The sequence below is a fragment of the Myxocyprinus asiaticus genome, chromosome 36 (assembly GCF_019703515.2).
Source record: "Myxocyprinus asiaticus isolate MX2 ecotype Aquarium Trade chromosome 36, UBuf_Myxa_2, whole genome shotgun sequence".
Taxonomy (NCBI): domain Eukaryota; kingdom Metazoa; phylum Chordata; class Actinopteri; order Cypriniformes; family Catostomidae; genus Myxocyprinus; species Myxocyprinus asiaticus.
Genome location: NC_059379.1, coordinates 31316881 through 31332259, shown reverse-complemented (window position 1 = coordinate 31332259; position 15379 = coordinate 31316881). Strand labels below are relative to the sequence as shown.

Below are 15379 nucleotides of genomic sequence, written 5' to 3'. Positions count from 1 at the left end.
CATATTATAAAATCAAGTAAATGTATGCGGAGAGGACCACCCTGCCGCCATACAAATGTCCTCCAAGGACACACCTCTAGTCTAAGCCCATGAGAATGCCATTCTCCTCATAGAATGTGCTCTCTTCGTAGAATGGGCGAAGTCAAAGGTAAACCGTGTGCTTCTTAAGCACTCAAAATTGCATCAATAAGCCAATGAGACAGTCATTGCTTGGACACTGAAACACCTCTGTTGTCAAGGGCTCGAACAGAGCACCTGAGAGTGCCTCTAAAACAACAGATAAATCCCATAAAGGAACGCGGATTGGATGAAAAGTTCTAAGCCTGCGTACCCCAAGCATAAAGCAAGAGAGAAGAGAATGTCTACCAAAGGAGACTCCATTAATAAGCACATGTTCAGCCACTATAGCGGCAACATAGACTTAACACTCCTGGAAAAATTCCAGCACTGTACCAACAGGGTAGTGAACTGGATTTTCACTTTGCGCTGTACACCAAGAACCAAAAATACGCCACTTAAACATGTATAGCCTCCTTGTTGATGGAGCTCTAGCATTTAGAATGGTATCAACCACAGCGGGGGATAACCCATCATTCAAAAGAGTGCCCCATTGAGGGGCCACACCCATAACTTCCACAAGTCCGACCGGGGGTGCCAAATGTTGCCCCGTACCTGATACAACTCTCAGAGTCAAAAACCATACTTGAGATGGCTAATACGGCACCACTAACAGAAGCCGAACCCGATCCTCCTGAACCCTCTGCAGAACTGCATGCAGCAGACTGATCATTGGAAATGCATAAAGACGCACTCTCGGCCACTGATGCACCAGCGCATCGATGCCCAGTGGTGCCGAGGCAAGAGAGAAAACCAGAGGGGACAGTGCAACGTCTCGCTCAAAGCGAACAGGTCCACTTCTGCTCTGCCGAACCTCCTCCAGATTTGTTCCATAATCTGAGGATGTAATGTCCATTCTCTGGGAGTCAGATCCTGTCTGGACAGGAGATCCGCCCCCAAGTTCAACCGGCCCGGAACATGTATGGCTCATAGAGATAGTACATTGTCCCGTGCCCACAGAATGTGATGTGCCAGCCTTAGCATGGCACGAGAGTGCACCCCTCCCTGGTGATTGATATAGGACACCACTGTCATGTTGTCCAACCAGATGAGGACATGAATCGCTGGAAGGAAAAAACTTAACTCCAGTAGCACCATGAGCATCTCCAGCCAGTTTATGTGCCAATATTGCAACTGGCCCATCCAGACTCCATAGGCTGGACGACCTTTGTGTACAGCGCCCCAACCTGTGGAGGAGTTGTCTGTCATTATCACCATGCAGCGACACACCTGTCCCAATGGAACGCCTGACATCAGAAGGCGGGTCCGTTTCCATGACAGCAGAGTTTGGTAGAACCCACATGTCACTCTGAAGGGATGAAGCACATGCATCAGTGGTTGAAGTCCCTTTGTGGAGTTCATCCAGCACTGAAAATATCTGGCATGCAACATGCCCAGGGGAATGAGAGCGGATGCCACGATCATGAGCCCCAAAATCCTGTGAAATGTTCTCGCAGGGAGAACACGTGCTACTCTGGACATCGCTAGGTACTGGCATAGTGACAGAACACGAGCTGGAGACAGACGTGTCTGCATCGCCTGCGAGTCCAGCTCCACACCTAGAAACAGAGTCTGTTACCTTGGCAACAGGATGCTCTTGTCTAGGTGTACACACAGCCCTAAATTGCTTAAATGGCTGAGAACGATATCTTGATGTTGGGCAGCCAAAGTTTCTGAGTGAGCTAACACCAACCAATCATCGAGATAATTAAAAATGCGGATGCCTTGAAGGGCATCAGAGCTGTATCCATGCATTTTGTGATAGTGTGTAGTGCCAGTGCAAGTCCGAATGGAAGGATGCAAAATTGGTACGCTTTGCCCTCAAAAGCGAATCTGAGAAAATACCTGTGCTTCGCCGCTATCTGAATATGGAAATAAGCGTCCTTCAAATCTATTGTCACAAACCAGTCCCCCGGCTGTACTTGTGACATTATGTGTTTCTGCATCAGACTTCTGAATTGACATTTCATTAGAGTGAAATTCAAACGCCTCAAATCCAGAATGGGACGCAAGCTGCCATCTTTTTTTTTGGAACCAGAAAAGAACGGCAGTAAAAGCCACATTCTGTCTGAGAAGGGGGAATCTCCTCTATTGCCCCTTTTTCTAAGAGAGAGTGAATTTCCGGAATGAGAAACTGGGCTTTCCGAACAGCGACGTCTGTCATAACAACCCTATTGAATTCTGGCGGAGCCTGCCTGAATTGAATGACATAACCATGCTCTATCATTCAAAGTACCCAGTTCGAAATGCCCTGCAACTGCTGCCAAGCCACTAGACAGGCAGACAGAGGAATTAATGCACATCTCTCACCTGTAGCACGACATGTAACCACTAGATGGTGCGCATGGCTTACTTTTGCCGACACAACCAGCGGCACAGCGGAGGGGGGCCTTTGCGCCTCTACTACTGTGGTTGGTTGAATGGGATTTAATAATATTTCTGCCTTTATTGTATTCAGGCATAAATGATAAGCACCCTGAAATGCATTTACAGCAGGGACACTGACAGAATAAACCTTTTCCCTGGTATTGGGAAAATGGGGAAGAGTGTGTGAACATAGGCGGGAATGTTTATAAAAGAAATCTGGTTCACCACAATGGCCACAGCATTCTTCAACATGTGGTGCTTATGTTCACTGGGTGTTTTGTGTACACTTGTGGTTGATGAACATTGAATTCTGTTATGCATGCCTCAAGACCCTTGGTCATGGAGACAGAGGCTGAATTCAGGAAGCGTTTTTTTAATGTTTGCTCCCCAGCGCAAGCTGCAGGGAGAAACTGAACCATATTCTGGTACAATGTGTACAATGGCGAACTCATCCCAGTACTGTCCGAAGAGAGAAACGTATACGTTTGTCCGATCCAATTTCATTCACTGAATGGGGGCTCACCCTTCGTTCAGAAGGCCGGCATATTTCCATGATGGCCTCAGCATCCAGTCCAGCTCCCTCACCTAAATCCCTTATAAAATGGGCTTGGTAGGCTTGCGAAACTGCCAGCGTGTGCAAACCCGAAACCACTTGAACCGTCACTGTGTCATCAGCCTGTGCCATCAGCCAATAAACTGCTGTGATTGAATAAGGGCTTCAGACCATGTGACACACGGACGGTGTCCCATAGTGATCATACACAGCTCGAGTTCCTCAAAAGGGAACAAATATTGTAATAGTTTTTATTGTGCATGTTGTGCATGCATCAACAAAATGACTACAGTTGTTTAGTTTTGGCAACAGGACTGGTGATCTCCTGGGTCTGTGTAAGACACCAGCACCAGTATACAGCAGCGGTTCTAGCTTGTATGGTGCCTTGGGTGAAACCCGCTTCAACATGCCCCCAATGTTGTTGACTGGGGAGGTGGGGGGGATTGTATGGCGCCTTGGGCGAAACCCGCTTCAACACGCCACCAAAGTTGTTGACCGTCTGTGTGGGTGCCTTGTGCAAATTATTTGTAAAGGGATCAAAGCTTCATGAAGCAGTGTTTCGAAAGTGTCCGTCACTACTGATTTGAATCGTGCACATCACTTTATTTAGCAAGCATCACATTATTAGTCTCACAGTTCAATATAAAGCATTTAATGATGTGGTTAATAATGTGCAGCCAACTGGTGAATATTTCCCTTTATTTACTTGCAATTTTTGTGTCATTTGGCAGGTGTCTAGAGTTAATTTTGGACCCTGTTTCCAACGTTGACACGTATGGCTGACTTTTTTCTATAAGAAACTCATATATTGTCTGCTACTTCTCGCTCTTTCTCCGCTGCTTTCTCTTTTAAAAGTCAGATTTGGGCTTCATTTCTGTAGTTACATTAGTAGTAATGTACATGACCAAAGTCTTTCTAGCAAGTCTATCCACTGCTGGCCATCTTTGGAATGCTCCCGGGCAGCTATTTTTCTATGTAAACAAGCGGCATGACAGTGCAGCTCCTATCTACTTGAATGGGGAAAAACTGAAATATCCAAAACTATGTGGCGGAATGACCCGCCCCTCCGGCTCATCATCGTCGCCCCACCTCTTAGGGCCACCCTTCAGCCAGGCTTACGACAGGAGTTGGGCAGGAGAGCGAGAAGAGGTGCATAATTAATAAGTCTTGTTCTGACAGTGGTGAATGAAGCACACCTGATGTGTATAATAGTGATGGGCATTCCGGCTCTTTTCAGTGAGCCGGCTCGTTCAGCTCAGCTCACCAAAAAGAGCCAGCTCTTTTGGCTCCCAAACGGCTCTTTAAAAAAATATGTTTTGTATTTTTTCAAGTCAAAGAGTTTGCGATAGTTTGACTATGATTGGTGTTAAAACAATTCTAATTAAATTATTAAATGAAATCATACTCTACCTTAACCACAATGTATTTAAAAATGCATTGGTTTGTCATGAAATACATCTCCACGTGTGGAGGTGCTGGCTCCACCACTATCACTAGCAGTAAGTCTCGAAACTCCGCTACAGCTAGCTTCACAGTTGCGTGCACAGTTCGCATATGCAGGTGTAGGTTGTGCGTAGAACCGGCTTTATATGAGATTTTGTTTTGGCAAATTCTACACTGTGCTCTAACATTGTCTACATTATTAAAATGCATCCAAATGCTACTGTGCTTCCGACTCATTTTCCAGCTGTTGTTTTCACAGCTGTCCTTCCTCTCTCTCCTCGGCTGCTAAGTGTGTGACTGTGTCTGTGAGTGAGTTGGCTCCGCCCTCCCTCACGCATCTTTGGTTCATTGGTTGACACTGCGTGTCTGATTGACGGGAACAACAGGTGAGGCTGTTAGTCTGAGCAGACAGTCAGAAGGAATGAGTGTGCGCTTGAGCATTTAGGCCTATATTATTTTATTTATTTTTTCTTTCTTTGAATTAGTTAATTCTGTTGATTTAAATCTTTTGATTATTCATATCTTAATTTTTTAAAATATTTTTATAAATACATTCAGCTCTTCTGATATGTGAGCCGGCTCCCAACGTTCACCTAGGGTGACCATATTCTGGTTTTCCAAAAAAGAGGACACCTTTTTTTTTTCGCCAGGGGGTGGGGTGGAATAATAGGGTTCAAAACAGTGTTACTATGAATGCAAACTTTAATACAGTGAAAAAGACACTCTATTAGCATAACATAAATATATATAAATAAATAAAAATTTCCAACATTCTTTTGAATGTCCATGTACTAAAATAAAATATTTGATGCCATGAGTGTACCTTCATTTACTATTACTATTATTTTGAATGGCCATGGAAAATGAAGCAATGTGATAACAATTTTACCTGGTCGCAAAAAGTATTCCGTTAATTTACCTCATGAACTTTCACCTTTTGCTGACCCTTTATGCTTCGCAGAGCTAATGTGTGCTTCTAAATCACTTGCACCTTTATTAGCAACTGACACATAAGTGCCAGCTTTACATGTCATACATTCTGCTTCCCACGGATCTCGACCTGGATGAAAGCATGGGAATTTTTGGTGCAAATCTTCTGTAAATTTGCACTTTCTTTTGGGCATTGTTTCCACTCAGCTGTCATTTACTGCTACTGTCAAGCAACTTTTTGATGCCGAACACAACAGCATTTCGCACGATCGCGGAGAGATTGTCAGGCAGGAATTTGGCCATTTGTTGCTGCAAGCCTCTTATAATCAAGCAATTGGTGTGCAAGAAGGCGGGACTTACAAAGCAATGCAAATATGCGCGCACACACAATGAAGTATTAGACCAGATGCACATCATAATGCAACTAAAGCCGAATCCCGGACATTTTCGCAAATTTAGAAATCCCGGTCGGACACTTTTTTAAGGTCCGAAAAAGAGGACATGTCCGGGAAAAAGAGGACGTATGGTCACGCCACGTTCACCTACAAGAGCCGGCTCTTAGAGCTGACACGTTCGCGAACGACCCATCACTAGTGTATAATGCTTCATCACTGTCTTTAAAACACAGAGCGCACCTCTTCTTGGGGAGCCGACGTCAAATCTCCATCTGTGCACACACTGGCAACCTCGCACGCCCAGGACCAAAGCTGGGAGTGTTTGGACGAGTTGATGCGCCACTCCTCGGACCCCCGGATGGATTAAATGAGTCGCCGGGGGAGAACTGCACACGTCGCGGCCGACAGGCTAGAGGCCAGGCCGCCTTCCCCTCTCACCTGCCGTCCTGGGAAGTCAGGCCACCAAGGACTCCACCGCCCCTCACGCCGTGGACCCTGGAGGGGAGCGTGAGCGGCCGACGGACCCAGCTAATGCCTGGGCCATTCCATAGACACTTCCCCGCCCTTCACGGAGCCCCGTATCACCGCGAGGATGCCAGATTCCCCCTTGGTTATGAACACTATTCCCCCTGGACACTTTATTTTCCACTTTTATGGACATTTTATGTTTATTATTATTATTTCCAATAAATGCCTCTCCGAGGCTTGACACCACACCCACTGTGTCTGTCTCTTGCTCACCCTGCCACAGTCAATATAACGATACAAATTTGTACCTCAGATTACGAAAAAAAAAAAAAAAAAAAAAAAAAGATTTTTTCCCGGCTTGTATAGCTAATGCACATTAGCGAGTTGATTGACAGGTGATGTCTTTATCTAAAAGGTGATTGGCTCTTTTACCTGTAAGGCCGTACTTCCTTTCTACATCCGTTGACAGTTGGGCATTCCAATTTCTCATATTTTCTTTTAACTGAAGTGGCCCATCTCTGCTAAATAGTCTGACATGACATGTTCACAATTTGCATTGCGGCTGACTGAACTGAGGACCATAGACCTCATCAGAGACTATTTAGCAGAGATGGGTCACTTCTATTTAAATGAATGGGAGAAATTGGAACGCCCCAACCAAGGAGGCCTAGCGCCCAATGGTCAACGGATGTAGAAAGGAAGTCCCGCCTTACAGGTAAAAGGACCAATCACCATTTAGATACAGACATCACCTGTCAATCAACTCGCAAACGCACATGCCCATTAGCTATACAAGCCGGGAAAATTGCGTATTTTAGCATAATATGAGGTAAAGAAGCACAATTTATTGCTGATTTGAAATTTGTTCTTTGATCGTAATCTTTACCAACCGTTTTTGAGATTTCAGTTGTTCCCCATTCAAGTAGATAGGAGCTGCACTGGCATGATTGGAAATAGCCTCCCAAGAGCATTCAAAAGACTTGCTAGAAAGACTCTGACCTCATTCGCGGTAGCGCCATCTTGATTTTGAATGGGAATGACAATGAGGCTGTGAGGGATAAACTTACCATCTCTTCAATGGCACACATGTTATAAACCTGTAAAAAGCTCCTTGATCGCATCTGATTTTCCACAACTCATGTTGTCTGGCGTTTTTGTCCACCGAATGTTCTCAGAAAGATATTTTTTCAATGTTTTGTCTGCGGAACGATCCAAAAACTTTAAAACTACAGTGCAGCCCATTGAAGAGACTGTAAGTTTATCCCTCACAGCCTCGTTGTCATTCCCATTAAAAATCAAAGATGGTGCTGCTGTGAATTTACACCACTTTTGATTTCATTTGAAGTGGAGATGGGGGTCCATAAGAGACAAAGCGGATGAGGTGAACTCCCTATTTTTAAGAATAGACAATGGGTCATGCAACACTTTATTCCTACCCATAGCATGCTATTACTATATGTAACTTTTTCGTGACAATATCGTGGAACATCAATTTTGCCTTTTCCATAGGCACCCTTCCAGTGAGTGCCCCTGTTACTCAGGTCTAACATTACCCGTGGTCCGACGCCCCTGCTCTGCTGACATAGTACGAAACAAGAAACTTCTGCCTTTAGGTGTGAAAACTTGGTTGGGGTGTGGAAGCCATAAAGAGTACTGCTCAGTTCTAGTCTTCTTTGAAAAAGCTGTGTTTGTCCCCATAACTGATTTTATATTTAATTGAAAACTGAATCAGTACTTTTTTATTTTATTTTTTTATTTGATCACCCTCTGATGATCTTTGTTATTGATCATGAAAACATGGTATATGTGAATGCATCTACCTACACAGGAAAATACTTTTTAGTGTGCACAGGATGTACGTTAGGTGAGAAAGTTGTGTCATTCAGAAGAGGTAGGCTTTGCAATGATAAACCTTTTGAATGAATAAACTGATGATTTTAATTTTTTTATTAGTGTTTTTGTGAGAGTGTTTTCACTTGTTGGCTTTTCTCTTTGCCCTTTTTGATGCGTCAGTCTTTTAATTTTCGCTGACAGATAGCTCTGACCACCAACATCTCACCATTTACCCTTCTTCTCACTCTGTAGGCTGCATCAAAATACATACTGTGAAAATGTAGAGGTTACATCTCAGCATAGCACTGCAAGCCAATCCCAACCTGCTGCTGTACAAAAATAAAGTCATACTTGATAGAAAGGTAAGTTCTGGGTATTTTGAATTTTTTTTAAACACTTTTTAATTACTAAAATCAATGTTTTGAGAATTTAATTTTGCGTAGCATAGGATCCTTTTTTAATTAGTTGATTTTCAATATTTTTTAATTCTAGAGTCTGACATATAATCAACTGTAAGATATTCTGTTAAATGCAGAGGACTGCTAATATGCATATTTCTCATGTGGTTTTCATTGTATTGACTGACTTCAGCTTTGCCAATGGTGAGTATTTTGTCTCTTTCTTTTTGTTTTGGTCAGTTGTTCTTTATTTTGATCGTTACTGAACAGAAAAATATAATCATGCATATGCATCAAATGTTTTTTAATTAAACATGAGTTAACATTTAAATCCAGTATGATTCAGCTTGACCTTAAACTCATACATAAGGGCCATTAAATGGAAATACATCTCATGTTAAGTACAACTCAAGTGTAGAAATGTATTGCCTGACACAATATATACTGTACTGTAGCATTACCTTGGTTTATTTTTCTTTCTCATTCAATTTAGATTGGTGCTACTTTGGATGTGGTGAGCAATATTACGTTTTAATTCATAATTTTAAAGTCAAATTTGTTTTAAATATTGCAGTGGCTATTTGTACTTGCCATTTGCCAAAAGACATGGTTACTACAATATTACTTTAGTAAAACCATGGTTAATTTTAACTGGATCAAACCTTTCTCTTAATTCCCCGACCATCACTGTGACCAAATCAATGCGAGGCAATCAAACTTTATATAATAATTTATTTATTTTTGTAAGTAGTATTAAAAGAAATATAAAGAGTGGAGACAGGAAACAGGATGAGAAAAACTGGGACAAAAGGGGAAATCGAACTCGGGTCCTTCTGTAAGACTAAAAGCGCATTTCTTTACTTTACTGATTGCATTGCATCATTTATTTATATGTATGTGCTTGAATTTATACCTTCTCCCCCCTTTTTATTCATTTAAATAGATTTTTAAATAAAGTTTTTATGTTCTTTCATTTTGTCTTTTTCCACTTTATCATGTATGTAAAGGATTTTAAATGATTATTGTGTATGAAATGTGCTGTATAAATAAACTTGCCTCGACTTGAGTCATTGATTATTATTATTATTATTATTATTATTATTATCATATTAGAGTACTGCACTCTCTCTCTTATAGAAAACTCTCCCTCCCATTGGGGTAAACACTATCCCAAATGTAATGGTTGTAAGCAGTCTCCAGTCAACATTGACACTCAGAACGTCACGAAAAACCATAAGTTTGGATCTTTTGACTTAATTAACTTCACTCTTCCATACACTATGAAGATGCTGAAGAATACCGGACACACAGGTGAGGAATCATTGATATATAGTTTGCACGTACACATATGCTTTGTGCTCTTCTTATTCTGCATCCTCCCCTCATGTTCTGCTTTCACTACAGTTGAATGTGAGCTACAGGCAGGTGTATTGGCAGTTCAAGGAGGAGGTCTGAGGCACAAATATACCATCCTGCAGTTTCACTTCCACTGGGGAGGAAGGGACTTGATACACCACCTAGGATCCGAACACTCCATAGATGGACACAGATCTCCTGTAGAGGTGAGAGGTAAACCATGTGTCAAACAAACAAATTTGTTTTTGGGCCAAAATATATTTAAAACATATTGAATGTTAAAACTGCATGGTTGAAAGAAATTGATCTTTTATATGAAAAATATTTTGTTTACAAATATATGCTATATATATATATATATATATATATATATATATATATATATATATATATATATATATATATATATATATACAGTACACATACACAGTGCTATATTATATATATTGGGGTTGAGCATTTTTTTAATGAAAACATCACTAAAATATTTTTAAAAGACATACAGTATATACAATATTTAGATAAATACTGTATTTACATTGTAAAATATATATTAGCAATATATATTCCTGGTTATTTATTTTTTAAATGCATTAAAACAATATTTTAAATTATATATTTATTTTTACTGTATGAGAAAGCCTGATAGAGAGGGTGTAAGAAATAAAAGTGAGGTGTGACAGACATAAAAAAAACATGTCACTTTATGTGCGCTGTCACATCTTACCAACTCAGATGCACATAGTCAGCCGGAGAAGTGATCTCAATGACAGCACGGCAACTGTATTTCAGGATGGCTTTGCTGTGTTGGCCTTTTTCATGGTAAGTCACATTGTACAACAACTAGAGGACAGTGTTAACATTTTAGTTAACAAATAATTTAGTAAGACAAGCGACTTTCAACTACAGAGACATTCCTCCTGTGCAACCTGGTCTTGCTCAAATGCACATTAGTAATATCTTATTGCTCACACTTTGTGGGGCACAAAGTCACAGCCTTCCAGTTACTGGCCCTGAGCTTTAGCTACTACACCATATCATCCAAAATTAATTAATTAAGACCAAGCAGAATCATGCAAAAATGTCAAATTAAATGGGTTTATCCCACAAAACTGTGATATTAACAGAAATTTTACAGAATGTCATTTTGGGCAGCATCTTGGCATAAGTGATTTGTTTGTTGAACATAAATCAGTTGTACAACAAAGTGGAACAAAACATAAAATGTTTGCTTAACTATATAACCTGAAATCTCAATTAATACCAAATTAAGGAAACAGTTCACCCAAAGATGAAAACTTTATGCTGTTATTTTCTATGTGGAACACAAAAGTAAAATCGTCAGACACTTATTTTTCCATATATCAACAGTTGATATTGACCACACAACTTCTGTTTAGCCCTTTTCATTATATTACCTTAACACCAAAACACAAAGTCATTCTAAATCGCTGAAAGGTCCTGTGTTTTTTTAAACATGTTGCATGTGGTAAATTGTACTCTAATTTGTATAATTGTACTCACATTTGTGATTAGCTAATTATAATTCTGGTAAAACTTTTCATTCCAGTGTAGTGCCTCGAAGGAGGTGCAGGCCACAACAGTAAATCCTAATTTGACCATCTTCTGGTTTACATTACCATAATGTCGCTTTTTTTCTTAACTAATTGTTTGATAAAGATAATTTACATTTAGTCATTAAACAGAGGCTTTTATCCAAAGTGACTGACTTCAAGAATAGTTTAAAAGTAATAAGAATTATCAGGATTGAGTCACATGCTCATGGAAGAAATGCATATTTAGACATTTCTTGAAAGTTGCAAGGGAATTGGTTGTTTCGGTAGGGTTTCAAATATCATACCACCAGCGAGATACAGTGAAAGTTCGGGAATGTAATTTTGTGTCTTTTTTTGTTGGTATCATAAGGTGCCACCAGTTGCAGGCTTCTTGAAGGAACATAAAGTTACGAGAGAGAGAGAGAGAGAGAGAGAGAGAGAGAGAGAGAGGAGGGAGAAAGAGAGAGAGAGAGAGAGAGAGAGAGAGAGAGAGAGAGAAGAGTTAGAAAGAAACAACACATGAACTGAATGATATTTACCACTCTGTTCTTACTTCAGGTCATGGAAGACAAGCAAAAGGAAAAGCCACAGATCTGGAAAAACTTCACAGATTATCTTCAGAAAATACCAGGACAGGGTAAAACATTGAAGCCTGACCAAATGGTGCATGAACATGCAAAGTTTCTTTTGGGTCATCAGTTTACTGTTATTATGGGGAACTTATATATTTTTTAAATGATATATTCAACTATTAGCTTATATTTGGGGCCCCTGAGAATACATCATGTGTTAGTGCAGTCAGAGTAGCTTATGGTTGTCAAACTCTTAGCGAATTAAACCACTCAAGCACCACCTAGCATGTGAGAAGCTTATACCCCAAACTACAAGAATGTGGGCACATAGCTATATTACATTTGTAAATGGATAAAAAATAGAAATAAATGTCCTTTTCCATGCTCCACATACCACTGGTAGTTATTTACATGCACACAAATGCGCTAATAACTGCCAAAAATTATCTCACGAAAAAATCTGACAACAAAAGAAAACGTCCTGGTTACTTGCATAACCTCCATTCCCTGATGGAGGGAATGAGACATTGTGTCGATGTAGTGACACTAGAAGTCACTCTTGGGAGCCCGAAACACCTCTGGTCTTTGATAAATGGCCAATGAAAATTGGCGAATGGCGGGGTGTGGGATCTTGAGCTGCGCCGGGGCAGGATGTGCCGGTAGCCTCCATCTGCTGCTTCACCGTCGAGAACTGCTGGGCAAAGTCCTCGATGGTGTCGCCGGATAGGCCAACCTGGGAAATGGGGGCAGAAAGGAACCGTGCCTTGTCGGCCTCACCCATCCCGACCAGGTTGAGCCAAAGGTGGTGCTCCTGGACCACCAAGGTGGACATCGCCCGTCCGAGAGACCGCGCCGTGACCTTCGTCGACCGAAGAGCGAGGTCGGTCGCTGAGCGCAGCTCCTGCATCAAATCTGGGGTGGAACAACCCTCGTGCTGTTCCTTTAGCGCCTTAGCTTGGTGGACTTGCAGGAGAGCCATGGCGTGCAGGGTGGAGGCGGCTTGTCCAGCGGCACTGTAGGCTTTGGCCGTCAGGGACGACGTAAACCTACAGGCCTTGGACGGGAGCTTTGGGCGGCTGCCCGGGAAAGCATGTCTGTCATTTCCATGTCAGCCTGTGACTGGGTGACCGTACCTGAGTGGGGGAGCCGAGCTGAGGCTTTTGCGTCCGACTGGACGAGCCTGCTCTCCGATGCTGCGCTTGAGAGCTCATCAGCTTCGCGGGCTCCGAACAAGAGGTCGAACTCGCTGTGAGACGAGCCGGCGGACTCATCCGGAAGCCCGATCGGGGCAGACGAGCGTGCTGGGGAGTGGGAGGTCCGTGGGGGGATACCCGGCGGAGGTGGTCCCATTGGGGTCCCCAAATCACCCCCAGTGCTAGCCGCGCTGGCCTCATTCCCGTAGGTAGAAGGACCGAGGCGGGGAGCCGCTGGGGTGGCTTGCTTTCGTGCGACCGCAACGTTGCCATGGTCATGTTCTCGCAATGAGTACATGATCCATTCACGAATGCTGTCTCCCTGTGGGTCACACCCAGACATGAAAGACAGCGATTGTGACCATCAGAAGTTGAGAGATAATGACCACAACCAGGAATAACACACAAACGGAAAGACATCTTTAAAAAGACGCTTCTTTAAAAAGACGTTCCGTGTATGCCGCTCTTTTAGAAAAATATACTTTTTTAGAAAAATATACTCTCTTATTTCTGCCGAAGCGTCCAGGGGTGTTCTCAGCAGTTCACCAGTGCAGAGGAGGGAGAAGCCGCTGAAATGCGCCGTCAGATCCAGCAGAGGTGAATGAACAGTCAGCTCAGTAAATATCGACCGTTCGGCTCCGAAGAGAAAATCTACACTCCTCCCTGTGTTGCCTCAGGCCGGGGAGCCCCCAGCATGACATACAGGGGGCGGGTCATCCCCGCCTTCTTCGACCTGGGAGGAGACTAGAGAAAAAAAAAAAAAGAAAAAAAAACAGGCGAGGGAAAGGCAAACATGGAGCAACAGCAAGAGAGAGAGAGAGAGAGTGAGAGGAGAGAGAGAAAAAAGAAACTCACTCACTGGTTCTCTGATGCGCCGTCGCGTGGTCCTCGATCACTCCTCTACGCTCTCAGGCGGATGACAGCCGCTCCTCCCCGGGCGGACCAGAGTCAAACCTCCGACCCCCAATGGACAGAACGCCCCTCCGTGATTCTGGCAGCCTGTGGCCCCTGGCAGCGGCCCTACCACTCCGGGCGGTCGAGGAGTCGATTTCCTCCTTCCCTCACAGACGGCGGTTTTCCCTCGACCCCTCCGCGTTTTCTGGCGGCCGGCAGGGTACTCCTCCACCCCTGGCAGCGGCTCCATCGCTCCAGGCGGTCGGGGAGTCCAGTCCCTCCTCGTGGACGGCAGCTGTTTCCCGCGTCCAGGTGGTCGGGCTACTCCGTCCCCGGCAGATGGCAGCGGTGCTCCCCTGGGTGGACGGCAGTTTCGAGGACTCTACGACGGGCATCCCTCCTCCCTCCTGGGTTTTCAGCACCAGTGTAAAGGGGTTAGAGGGAAAGGAGGAGGCGAGAACTGGCTTGACAATATAAATAATAGTTTAATAATAAACTTAAACAAAAAAGACACACAAATACATACAGAGCAGCTGCCCAAAATTCTCTCTCTCTCGAGCTGCCCTCTCCGGTCGCCTTTATCCCTCGCTCACCTCATCAGGTTGATTGGGGTCCAGGCGTGCATCATTCTGGCCCCACCCTTCTCCGCGCTACACTCAGCAAAAAAAGAAATGTCCTCTCACTTTCAACTGCTTTTATTTTCAGCAAATTTAGCATGTGTAAATATTTGTATGAACATTAAAAGATTCAACAGCTAAGACATAAATTGAACAAGTTTCACAGACATGTGACTAACAGAAATGGAATAATGTGTCCCTGAACAAAGGGGGGGGGGGGGATGGCAGAACACTGACATTCCTATCTTGCAGGAAATCATGCACAGAACGAGCAGTATGGCTGGTGGCATTGTCATGATGGAGGGTCATGTCAGGATGAGGAAGGGTACAACATGAGGGAGGAGGATGTCTTCCCTGTAACACACAGCATTGAAATTGCCTGCAATGACAACAAGCTCAGTCCGATGATGCTGTGACACACCGCCCCAGACCATGACGGACCCTCCATCTCAAAATCGAGCCCTCTCCAGAGTACAGGCCTCGGTGTAATGCTCATTCCTTCGATGATAAACGCAAGTCCGACCATCACCCCTGGTGAGACAAAACCGCAACTCGTCAGTGAAGAGCACTTTTTGCCAGTCCTGTCTGGTCCAGCGAAGGTGCGTTTGTGCCCATAGGCAATGTTGTTGCCGGTGATGTCTGGTAAGGACCTGCCTTACGACAGGCCCTCTCTCAGCCTATTGTGGA

At 43.4% G+C, this 15379-nt stretch overlaps 1 protein-coding gene across 1 annotated transcript in view; it reads left to right on the top strand.

Moving 5' to 3' along the window:
• The first annotated feature begins 7581 nt into the window (after positions 1 to 7581).
• The window catches only part of LOC127427213 (uncharacterized), a 52611-nt gene continuing 44813 nt past the window's right edge, over positions 7582 to 15379 (top strand). The window contains exons 1-8 of the mRNA XM_051674682.1: positions 7582 to 8164; positions 8359 to 8468; positions 8599 to 8708; positions 8998 to 9018; positions 9642 to 9815; positions 9909 to 10066; positions 10596 to 10682; positions 11975 to 12053. Coding sequence (XP_051530642.1) covers positions 8636 to 8708; positions 8998 to 9018; positions 9642 to 9815; positions 9909 to 10066; positions 10596 to 10682; positions 11975 to 12053 — 592 coding nt within the window. The 5' untranslated portion in view covers positions 7582 to 8164; positions 8359 to 8468; positions 8599 to 8635. The remainder of the gene's footprint in view (positions 8165 to 8358; positions 8469 to 8598; positions 8709 to 8997; positions 9019 to 9641; positions 9816 to 9908; positions 10067 to 10595; positions 10683 to 11974; positions 12054 to 15379) is intronic.